The sequence below is a fragment of the Etheostoma cragini genome, chromosome 18, assembly GCF_013103735.1.
Source record: "Etheostoma cragini isolate CJK2018 chromosome 18, CSU_Ecrag_1.0, whole genome shotgun sequence".
NCBI classification, from domain to species: domain Eukaryota; kingdom Metazoa; phylum Chordata; class Actinopteri; order Perciformes; family Percidae; genus Etheostoma; species Etheostoma cragini.
In genome coordinates this window covers 3,307,368-3,319,983 of record NC_048424.1, presented here as the reverse complement: position 1 = coordinate 3,319,983, position 12,616 = coordinate 3,307,368, and the positions used below count along the sequence as shown (strand labels likewise).

General features: G+C 41.4%; 1 protein-coding gene across 6 annotated transcripts in view; it reads right to left on the bottom strand.

Annotated features, from left to right (window-relative positions):
- The window catches only part of myo6a (myosin VIa), a 122,507-nt gene that overhangs the window by 100,896 nt on the left and 8,995 nt on the right, over positions 1-12,616 (bottom strand). For all 6 annotated transcript variants that reach the window (XM_034899852.1, XM_034899853.1, XM_034899854.1 and 3 more), the window contains exon 2: positions 3,064-3,198. In XM_034899852.1, coding sequence (XP_034755743.1) covers positions 3,064-3,180 — 117 coding nt within the window. In that variant the 5' untranslated portion in view covers positions 3,181-3,198. The remainder of the gene's footprint in view (positions 1-3,063; positions 3,199-12,616) is intronic.

Below are 12,616 nucleotides of genomic sequence, written 5' to 3'. Positions count from 1 at the left end.
CAAACATCAGGAAACATTCAAACAGTAAGTGAGTCTTTTTAATATAATATAAATTGGAAATTGTCTATAGATGTAGTCATGAGAATGGTGACAGCCCCTAATGCTAACAGCATTACTACTGCAATCTGCAACCTAACCTGGTAGGATAAAACGTCTCCATCTCCTTTATGCAAGTTACAAAAAGCTTTTTTAATTCAAGTCTTGCTTTATCAAATCACAAATTTTTTAACTTTTTAAGGTTTTTTAACATTAACATGAGTTCCCCCAGCCTGCCTATGGTCCCCTAGTGGTTAGAAATGGTCATAGGTGTAAACCGAGCACTGGGTATCCTGCTCTGCCTTTGAGAAAATGAAAGCTCAGATGGACTGATCTGGAATCTTGCCCCTTATGAGGTCATGAGGAGCAAGGTTACCTCCATTTTCTCTCCTTTGCCCGCTCAGAGAATTTGGCCCGTCCATTAGAGAGACATCAGCCTCCACCTTGCCCCCCCCCCCTCCTCCTCAAAAGCTAAAAACTCAGAAATGGCACATACTAAGGCCTTAGCCTATCCAGTGTACAGTAATAATAACTTAGCCTCCTCTCCTCACCAACACTGAGCAGATCAAACACACACTCCACAGGGCAAAGAGTCATCCACTGTGACTGATGGTATAACAGCGTATCATGCTCCCTGTCCTCTTCCTGATGTGCATCGCGGGAGGTCTGCCAGCAAGTGAACGAATCGTCAGGCACTGGCACAAAGTGGCTGCAGTGGGACAGACCGGGACCTTGTTCCCACTCGGTTACAGGCCTCGGAGTAACTGCAGCCCGGAAACTCTCAGACACACAAACTCACAACAGATCTAAGGAGCGCAAGTGTCCGTGTTCCCAAAGCAATATGACACAGATCTCAGGTTTCTTTAAGAAGTGGAAACAAAAAGAAACCCTGTACCACAGGCAATGTACTGCATTCTAACTAAGCTTCAGGTTAAAGACGGAAGGAAATTAGGGTCGGAGCAGCTTGAATTTTAACTCGCAGACAGTTAACTGATTTTAATATTAACTTGTGAACTCAATCTAAGGATGACAACTGGAAAGAAGGCTAAATAAACCTGCACTTGATAAGATTTAAGTCAAAGGTTTAAGGCTCCTACAGCAACATGAACATTTGATTTATGTGTGCAAGGGTCAGTTAGTGAGCACAAGTTATTAACTCCGAAGCAGCATCAAATCTATTCTAACTGAATCAAAGCCGGGAGAACAAGCTACTGACTGATGACAGCAACCCTTCATGGCTACAGAGGAAGACCCCGTTCACAGTCTGTTCAAGGAGGGAACGTTGCGCTGTTACTCCGCCTTGGTGTTCTCAAAAGGAATGGACAGGGAATGGTTTCCAGGTAGGGTTCATCTAGACCAGACCAAGAGACGATGGGAGTGTCTCTGAATGGTCCATTTGTGTGTTGTCTGGCTATGTTATTTAACCCCCCAATGTAGCACAAGTAGAATTTATATTTCACAGTTACTGTTTTCTGCCAGATCGCTTATAGATCTCAACATTTTCGCAATGCATGAAAACACTTTCATGCACGAGTTTTACCAATAAAAGAGGAAAAACTGTTTAACTTTAAATGGTCCCAAAATGATGGACACCACACACACACTCCCACACACAAAATCCTGAGATCCCATTAAGTGTGTGTTCCCATTAAGCGCTGACCATCTTGTGTTTTATGGGCGGACAGCACACAGAATTAGCGAGAAGCCTCTCTCAAAGCACTCCATCACAGAGGCCTTGTGGGAAAAAGATTACCGAGACGGAAACCACTCTTTATGTGTTATCACGGCGACGGGCTCTTTAAGTGACATTAAAAGCTTGGCTGGAAGGCAATATGGCACCTGATCCAAAGAAAAGTGAATTTAGGGCGAACAGGGAGAAATCAAGGGTAGCCTGTTTGTCTTGCTGTGAAGAGCCACTTGACTTCACATGATCTGAGATGATCTGATTCATTCTGCACTTGAGCACGTCCCACCTGCGGGCTTGTAAAGCTGCAGGGTCTGGGGATGAATCATTGAATGATACTTTATTGCTTCCGGAGCTGCGGCCCCTTCCACGTGAGATGAAGTGACATGTTTAATCATTAACACACGGACGAAAAAGCATTCAGGAAACTAAAAGCTCTGAGAGATCCAGGAAGCATGAGACTTTTTCCGAGGCTTCTTAAGCTGTTTGATGTGCTTCTGAAACCCTTGCATGATGGGTATATTTAGATTTACACCTTAAAAAGACTACTTTTTTAAAAGCATCTAGATCAAAGCAGCGATATTGTCTTTTGTTAACCTAACACATTCTTCTTCAATGTCAAAACCCTATATACACATTACCAACAATGCAACTGACTGCCAGAAGGGGTTTTGCAACAACAGTTCGAAGGTCCCATGAAACGTTGCTTTTTCATATAGACCTTAGTGGTCCCTAATACTGTACCTGAAGTCTCTTTTATATAGACCTTAGTGGTCCCTAATACTGTACCTGAAGTCTCTTTTATATAGACCTTAGTGGTCCCTAATACTGTACCTGAAGTCTCTTTCATATAGACCTCAGTGGTCCCTAATACTGTACCTGAAGTCTCTTTTATATAGACCTTAGTGGTCCCCTAATACTGTATGTGAAGTCTCTTTTAAATAGGCCGTAGTGGTCCCTAATACTGTATGTGAAGTCTCTTTTAAATAGGCCGTAGTGGTCCCTAATACTGTATGTGAAGTCTCTTTTATATAGACCTTAGTGGTCCCTAATACTGTACCTGAAGTCTCTTTTATATAGACCTTAGAGGTCCCCTAATACTGTATCTGAAGTCTCTTTTCTATAGGCTTATTCTGATTCAGGACAAACCCTGCTCATTGCGGTTGATTTTGGATTTAAAAGTCAACATTGGAATGCCAACGTAGCAAACTGTCAGCCATTATGCCAGTAGTCAGGTATGAAGCTGAAACCTTTGTTAAAAAGGACAAAACACATTTGGGAAAAGTTTGAAAATGTGTGTAATGGAACCAGCTGTTGCTTCTGTTGGTCCAGACCCGGCTCACCTTTCCTTTCTGTTTGAGAGGTTCGATGGTGAGGCTGTCGGATCCGATGTCCACTATAGTTCCCAGCTGGAACCCGTCCGCTGGGTGGGGCGCCCACACCGGCTTCCCGTCCTCCATCGCACCGCTCTGAGCACTCTGGAAAACATGACATGCACAACAGTCAGACGTGGTCCTCCTCCGGCCTGTAACCCACAATGTTTCTTTATTCGACATTAAAGGTCAGTTGGTTGTCCATGAGTTGTACTTTACAGCATTAAAAGGTGCATTATGAGTTCCTGCATGGTTTCGGCAAGATTTCATATTTTTCTCAAATCGTAGGCATCTGTCCTTGATCCGCTAGCTGCCTGTCCCCTGAATACACTGTGAAAAAGGTCCGGAATCAGGAGACAACACAGGGGCGTAGACGATAAACACTAGAGGCACAGGATAGGCACAAAAATCACCGACAGCCAATCAACAACAAGATGGTTGGAGCAGGGGGTGGAGGTTAGTGACAGTTAGTCATGACAGTTACAGAAACAAGGTTAATGTTGGCTAAACTTGCCTACGTGTGTCACTACTGCAATAGCAAGTGTGTTATGTGCAGATATGTATAGTAAAACAGTATAACTACTTCACTACTGTACTACAAGGCTGTATCAGTTCTCTACTGAACCATATTATTATTTGTCTCCTACTTCCACTTTTACTTCAGTTCAGTGCTTATTTTCGATGAGTTTAATACTTTTACTCTGAGACATGTTTTATGCGCTGCATCGTTACAACCAATCACCGGGAATTTGGTGCAACTCGCAAGCCCCACGTACGTCGTCAAATTAATTTCCTTGTTTCTGCTAAGACGAGATGTGCGTGACTAACATCTCACAATTACTAACAAAACGTACAGCGGTGCAAAACCTGTTAGACGTCCTGCCAACCTGTATACGTTTTAAAATCAGTGTACGCGTTAACAATTTTCCGCTCTGATGTCGCTGAAGCGGCTGCTGTTTCAATCGAACAGTACATTTTAAAATAAACTACTTGCAATACTCAAGTACAAAAAAATGTGAAATACTTCCACTTAAGTGTGGTGCTTAAAGAGCACTTCAACCTCTACTAAAGTCACTTTTTTATAGAGCCTGTGTATTTTTACTCAAGTCTGGGTCTCTAGTACTCACACACACACGTGTACTGTTTGAGCTGTCTGGAGCTTTGTGGCGGCCAACAAACGTATTACAGTGTTATTGAGTCAAACCAGCAGCTGATCGTGTTACTGTGGCAGCAGTTTCCCCCGGAGACTAGCTCTGATACGCAGCCCAGGCTGATGTAAAAAACACTTCAGGTCACGCACCCCAGCTGTGTTGTTCTCCCATAAACTCAAGAGCAAAACTATAAATTAAATTAATTAACTTGTGGAAAAGCAGTAGGTAGATGAACAATGTAACAACGTATTTCTTGCCCCCCCCTCCCTCCTACGAAAGCTACAGACTCAGAAATGGCACATCCTAAGGAAAGCTCATTGTGGGACTGGCTCTAATGGCTGGAGTTCTGCACCAAGGCTGAATTTTAGGAAAGAGACTTCAGATACAGTATTAGGGGGCCACTAAGGCCTATATAAAAGAGGCTTCAGATACAGTATTAGGGGACCACTAAAGTCTATTAATGATGTAGCTCTTGGTGGCGCGCCAGGATTTGGAATGAGCGACCAGAGGTTGTGCACCACTAGATTTTTTTTCAGCGTCACGCAACAAAGCGGAAACAGGAGGCATCAATTTGTTCAATAAAGGAATGATTATTAGGGATGGTATACTAAAAACCAGACTCTAAACATACAGTATGTGTTAATGTAACCAGAGTAGCCGTCTGTAGCTTTATAACTCCCCACAAGCCTAAACAGAAGCAGCTGGAGGGACAGCTGACCACAAACTACCACCATATGTGTGAGAAAACTGGAAAAACAAGCAACCAAACCCCCCCCCCCCCCCCCCCCCCCCCCCCCCCCCCCCCCCCCCCCCCCCCCCCCCCCCCCCCCGAACTGAAACCTGTGTGTTTACATGCACACAGCTCAGAGATCGTCCTTTGTTCAGGATGAACTGTGAAGGGAAATTAGTGCGCCGGATGATTCAGAGTCCTCATATAATGATCATCAATCCCAGGAGACACACATCCAGTGTGGTTAACAGTGTTACATTATTGTCTAAAGTATCGGTGATCTGTGGTTAAGAGAGAGCTTTAAGCATCAATCCAATCCAAAGAAACAAGTTCAATGTCAGCTGGGAGCATTCTGACACTCTTCATAGGAGAATTTTAATTTGTTGTTAGGAAAAAACCCTTGAGATGTATCATCTCGCTAACCAATAAGCCAAAGTCCTTAATAAAGCAACATTTATGTGCATTACAGGTTGCGTTGCATTCCCCTGGGGTAATAATCACCAGATTCAAATTATTTTAGACCTAGAACACAATACTTAAAGTTTTCTAACATTACATCTGAAAAACATCTCAATTTAACACTGCCGCTAAATTCATCCCCCAAAAAGTCTATCCAGATGGTCTGGAGCAGCTACTTCAGAAACAGCTAAGAAGAAGCCTTGACTCCTCATCACATTAATGTTTTTTGCAGTCAACACCCTATTTATTAAAACCCTACTCCACAGCTAACGCGGATTGTGCTGTTAGCATTATTTCCATTAGCATCCTCAGTCAGGTGAGAAATTAAAGATGCAGACAGAGCAGAGAGGAGAATATCTGAGTGTTGCCGGTCCAGTAGACACAGAAGCTTTGTACTAAATTGTATTTTAGCGCGTTAATCTGAGGAAGAAAATGCAAATAAACTGGGTTGGATAAGTTCTTCTTCCTGTTAAAAACAGGCAAGTGCATTTGAAACACTAAGAGGTTTATTGAACCTTTTTCACTTCAACAGAGGACTACTTATTGATCATTACTCTATCAGCCCTTGGAGACCAGCCTCTCCTGCCTTTAACTAACACTCAAATTAAATAACAAATGTGAGCACATCATTACACCTCACATCAGGACATTACGGGTTTTGGTGTGTATGCAATTTTCTCAAGCCTATAAATTGAGATCTTCTAAAGTCCTATTTTGTGTGATCAACAGTTAAAACCCACAAATGATCAATTTTATATTACATAAGATAACAAAAACCAGCAAATCCTCACAACTGAGAAGCTGAGAATGACAGCAGAGAATAATTGGTATTTCTGCTTGGCTCTAATAAATACAACATTTTTACAGTTTTTACTTTTTTTTAATAAAATGTCCCATGGCATGAAAACTTCACTTTATGTGTTTTTTTAACATTAATATGAGTTCCCCCAGCCTGCCTATGGTCCCCCAGTGGCTGGAAATGGCGATAGCTGTGTACTGAGCCCTGGGTATCCTGCTCTGCCTTTGAGAAAATGAAAGCTCAGATGGGCTGATCTGGAATCTTGCTCTTTAAGAGGTCATAATGGGCAAGATGATGAATGAATATTAAATAAATATATATGTTATTGGTCATTATTAATGCTGATATGATAGATTGGGAAATCCCTAATATTGGCCGATATTATCAGCCCGCCGATATATGGGTCGGGCTGTACTCACAAGTCCTTTATAAGGTTAGTTATAACCACAAAGGACGACAAGAATAGGACTGTCCTTGATTAAAGAAATTCTTGGCTTTGATGTTTAAAATCCGTGGACATGCTCCTTTAAAGGTTGATCCAGTTTGAGAGTTTAGAGTGAAAATCCTCTAAAAGCAGAGGATGTATTAAAGCTGAGAACATAATGAAAACAAACTGTGTTCGGGGGAGATGCGAGAGCTGCAGCAGCTGTTACTTTGTGTGTGTTTGAGAGGACGACACATTTTGCGGCCGCAGAGGAAGTCGCCCCTTAAATTGGCCTGCGGGTTCTGTGTGTGCCGAGCCGTGCCCGTCCCACTCTCTCCGCGCTGACAGACAGACAGCCGATTGTTGGATCTGTGTCGTCGCTCACTGAGAGCTCGCTGTCACACACTCACGTGGCCAACAGACAGCCTCTGATGTGTTCAGGGACACAAACCCCTGAGGCCAGATGGACAATAACCAAGTTCACTGAGACGCGAGTCTGAAAGCCGGTCATTAAATTAAACTGCACGGGCTACTTTTTATTTTTGAGACCTTTTGTTTCTACACTAGAACAACAAGTTGTGAAAACTTCATCCGAGTCCGGACTCGGACTTGCCAAATATTCTAGCTTGTCTCAACCGAATCCTGTCCTGTATGGTTTTGTTCAAAAGTAACTTCCTCCTTCAAAACAAAACCAGTGATGTAGCGCTTGTTCAGAAAACAGGTATAAGTTTAATTCAAAAGTTTTACTTCATTGACAAAAAAAAAGTCTACTACAAAAAAAAAGTACAAACACAAAATACTCAAAGATAAAACACCATGTGTAATTAGGGCTGCACAATATATCGTTTTTTTATTATCACAATACCAGCAGATTCTTTTGTGTTAGTTGAAAGAAAATATCAGCATATATGTAAAAAACAACACTTTTGTTGAGGACTTTTTTATCAATATTTTTAAACTTGTTTTTGCCCCTTTTTTCAACACTTTTGATGCTTTTTTTTCTATGTTTGTTACTTTTTGGGACATTTTCAACATTACTTTATTAACTTTAGTTTTACAGTTATTTTTGGAATTTATGTTCAACAAACCTCATTTACAGGAAATTAAACCTAACGTTTGAGTTAGAAAAGCAGAAATTAGAAATTATTTAGACTAAGAGTAAAGGAAAGTATGTTGATGGATAATCACAGACTGGAATACTTTTTTTGTCAAATGCTATAAAACTGAACGGAAGTAGAGATTTGTACTTGCCAAAGAGCGTTGTGTGGAATCAATCATGTTATTTTGGGTAAATACAATGGGGAAGTTAAAAAGAACTTTAATATAGGAAAACGGTTAAATTTGACCCAACCACAACATGAGGGTTAAATAAACAGTTTGATCAGTTCTACTGCTTTCAGTATTCATTTCTGCTAAAAACTGAGATTATTTACCTTAAGTAATGTAGTTATCACGATATTCAACAATGTTATCAATATTGCATATTTTCCTCATATCATGCAACCCTATGTGTGATAAAGTGATACCAGCCTGTTCACTCATGCATATACACATATCTGATCTGAAGTGGTTAGATATCTGACTCTTCCAGCTTGTGTCACGTTATCTGCCTCGCTGGAGGATAATGAACACGCTGCTTGGTATTTATCATTTATTCTCTAATTATGCAGATCATTCTGTCTCGCCTGTGCCTCCGATGGGGCTGATGAACTTTGTACAGCTGATGTTGGTTATCTTTAAACAAGGCGTGATGTGATGATGATGATGGTGTTTTCTGTTAACGAGCCACATGCTTCCTCCTTCTGCTCCCACACAACGGCGCCGTGACATTTCAAGGAAAGGCAAAGTGGGGGTCGAGAAACAGAGCAAAATCCAAACGTGCTGTGTAGTACACAACGTGTCAAAATCTTCTCCTTCAGGAATCAGGATGTTAGGTCATAAAACATAGCGCGTTGAAGCCGCTAAACAGTTTGCTTCCCAGGGAAAACAAACGACTTGCACCAAGAAAACGCATGTTCATTCTTTTCCTAAACTTAACCAGTCTTGTCTTGTCTATACTTGTAAATCCCATTGCACTTTTCTGCTCTTTTTGCCCTTCTGCCTGGAAGCAAACTGCATTTTGTTGTCTTTGTACAATTACTAATCTGCAAAATGACAATAAAGTTAAATCTAATCATTTTGGTGCCTAAACTTAACTGCCGTTGCCACATGACGCTAGGGTTAGGTACTGAACTTAGATACTTTTGAGTATCTAAGTTTTGAGTTTTGATCTAGTCAGTCATAATGGGAAAAGAACATTAAAAAAACACACTTTAAAGTAGATTTTCTTCAGGACAAAATGACTGTGTGTCATCAAATCGGTGCATAAACTGCAGTACTTTCCAAAACTCATTTATCAGAACATCTCTAAACCAACTGATATTGCCTCCAAAAGTATTGAGCGTCGGAAAATGCCTCGTCATTCAATACCAATTTTCAAAAGCGGAGTTATGAAATTGCGATCTCGATTCACCCTGTTCACGATTTAATTTCTGAATGAATTTGATTTAAAAATCATAGTATATATAAACATACTATATACACACACACAGTATATATATATATATATATATATATATATATATATATATATATATATATATGTTTTAGTTTTTTTTATGAATTTGATTATCATTTAATTTTATAAATCCAACCAGCATCAGTGAGCCAATAAGCACGCAGCATGCTTCCACCAAGATCTGATAATGTCTGTGATTGGCTGTCTAACATTAGACGTCAAGGAAGTTTCTGCAGTAAAGCATCACAACTTTGGCTCGTGATCAAACAAACGTTTTCTTTCTTTTTGTCGCTGAGGTCCGTGGTTACTTTCAAACCTCTCAGCAATGTCAGGACTCTTGTCATGAATGTTCCCAGATTCTTTGAAGCGGTTCAGCAGCTGCTGCAGCCGCCCCACCCACAGCGACAACTCACCACAACAGGGTGTGTTCAAGGATCAGAAGATTAGCAGGTGATTCCTTTCAATGAGGCAGAAATCATTTTTACTCGCCCAACACACACACACACACACACACACCCTACACAGAAAGACACACACCCATGCACAGAAAGACACACAGAAACATGCACACACAGACAGACAGACACATACACTGAAGTAAACACACACAAGCAAACACACACACACACACACACACACACACAAGCAAACACACACACACACACAAAGAAGCAAACACAGACATGCACACACATACAAATGCACACACATACAAATGCACACACAGAAGCAAACCCACAAACGCCACAACAGGGTGTGTTAAAGGATCAGAAGATTAGCAGGTGATTCCTTTCAATGAGGCAGAAATCATTCTTACTCGCCCAACACCCACACACACGCGCGCACGCGCACACGCGCGCACGCGCACACGCGCGCACGCGCACACACTCACGCGCACACGCGCGCACACTCACACACACACAATTTTTGCCCCCAAAGAAAGTTTAAAATGAGCATTTAGAGTTTTTGTTTTGTGGATTTGCAGTCATGGTAACCGTTCAAAATGCCAATCAATCAATGGTGAAATCATCTTCTTTGGAATAAATTATTTTTCTTTCATAACTGATATCGACCTCAAACATCTGCATGTCTTTGGTCTCTCAGTCCGCAGCTTCATTCATTTCTGATGATTTCAGCAAAGCTGAGGAATCTGCTGGAAGTGCTGATGTTTTAGAAACCCGTAGTAATCGAGTTTAAAGATTGACAAGAGTCATCCTCCTAGAGGCGAAGTCTAACACTAATAAAAGTGGGTCATAAGCAGCTAAAAAGAGTTGTACATTACACAAAGAGTCCTAAATCCTCGTCCTCTGCAGCGTATATAGGATTTGGAATAAAGTTGCGAGGAAGTGATAAAATGTCAGATAAATCCCTGAGTGTGGGGGGGGGTCAAAAGTCCCACTTTAAGTCTGAGAAACTGACAGTAAAACACGAGTCATCCCTTTCCTCCAGTGGTCAGATTACTGGGCAGGTTTCCAGGATCTCACCTGCACCAGGCTGCTGGGGGCGTTGAGAAGAAAGTCAATCATAAAAAGAGTATATTAACTGGTTCTCAGTGGGTAGAAGCATATAATGAAGTAATAAAAGTAAAAGGAGCTATACCACAAATTTAAAACGATCCATTACAGGGTTTTCACTGCCGCTGTAAGATTTAGCCAAATGGGACTGAAAGCCTTCTCTCAAATCTAGTGGTTGTAGTTGAACTTGTATAGCAAGTTTTGTCTTTGTGTTTTTTTGAGTGTTAGCTGACCAGGGAATAAATCTCTGCTCTAGCTGCTCCAATGTTTTAGACATGATTGATATTGGGATAATAATGCTCCAAAGTCGCGCTGGGCGATACGGAGAAAATCAAATATCACAATGTTTAAGACCAAATAACTCAATATCCATACCGCAACGATATTGTAGTGTTGACTATTGGCGCTTTCCCAAAATCTTCTCACAATGGGAATATTTGATAAATAATCATTGGTAATGTGGAAATAATGACTAAGTGGGTTAAGGCATATAATGGAACAGTTACAACTGTGCAGTAAGTTCAGAAAAGGACATCACTTTACTGTAATGCAGCCTTTAAAACAAGGAAAAGACAACAATATTGCAATATTAGGATATTACGATATCCAAAATCGGGAGTAGAGTCTCTCAAAATCTGACAAATCTTTTAAACTGACCTTTTTCATTCTGAAATAATGACAGATTCAGCAGCTGCACGGCCTATTTCTCGCTTAAAATGTTTTCAGAAACACGTTTCGCCGAACTATTTTAGTAAAATGTGAGGACGAGAAGCCAGACCCACATGACGCGTTCAAGTGAATTGTCTGTGTAAGACACTGGAGCCTATAGCCTTCTTGTATTTCAACCTTTTTCAAAAGTCAGTTCAGGCACCGTTTAGGCAGTGGCACCGTTTTAACAGTCTCGCTTTACTACCCGTATCGGAAAAAATACCCACAATATCCAAAGCTAAGTGGAAGTGGAAGACTTTGCAGCATCTGGACTTTCCTTTCTCTTCCTGAAATCAATTTGACAAGTGAAATACTGGAAGTGGCTCCTGCATTTCAAAAGCTAAACTTGGTGATAGTGAAAATCTCCTCCGACCCTTATGTTTTCTCACCAGGTCACTTCCTCGCAGCAGATTATCAAACCGCCCTGACAGACAGGGACATTATGCAGACAGCCTAAAAAAGAAAGACAGGAAGCGTCCAGGCGTCGGTTGCTCTGAGAAATTGACGCCCCAGACAGACACAGCGAGGATCAAAAGGACCTAATCATGCAGCAATTTATCCTGCCAGAAGCATACACACATGCTGTGTTTGCATGCTGCAAAGCAAATCAACCTGATTTCTCCTGAACATGCCCAGTGTGGAAGACAGTGTGCAGTTGTGTAACAAATCTCATAGCAACAGAGTGTGGAGAGCGGGCTGTTCACGAACATCTGCTCAGTATAAGAAGCCGGAAAGGAAAGGGAAGAGCCTGCTGTGATGTGCTGGTCTGGACAAACATCCACCATATTACACGGCTAATTCAAAGGTTGTGCCTAGAAGTAATCCAGCCACTTTGACGGAATATCGTAGTTTGGAAGAAAACACTAGGGTGTTCTTACGGGCCAAAGGTCCTTGCGTGCAGAGTCTGAAATATCCGTTTTTTGTTTCTCTTTTCCTACAAATATGTCACACACCAAAACCTTGCAAACAGAATCTGATGCGTATTAGTCTATAGGGCCACCCCCCCTCCACTTCTCCTCCTCAATAGCTACAGACACAGAAGGAAAGCTCATTGTGGGACTGGCTCTAGAGGCTGTAGTTCTGCACCAAGGCTGAATTTCAGGAAAGAGACTTCAGATACAGTATTAGGGGTCCACTAAGGTCTATATAAAAGAGGCTTCAGAGACAGTATTAGGGGACCA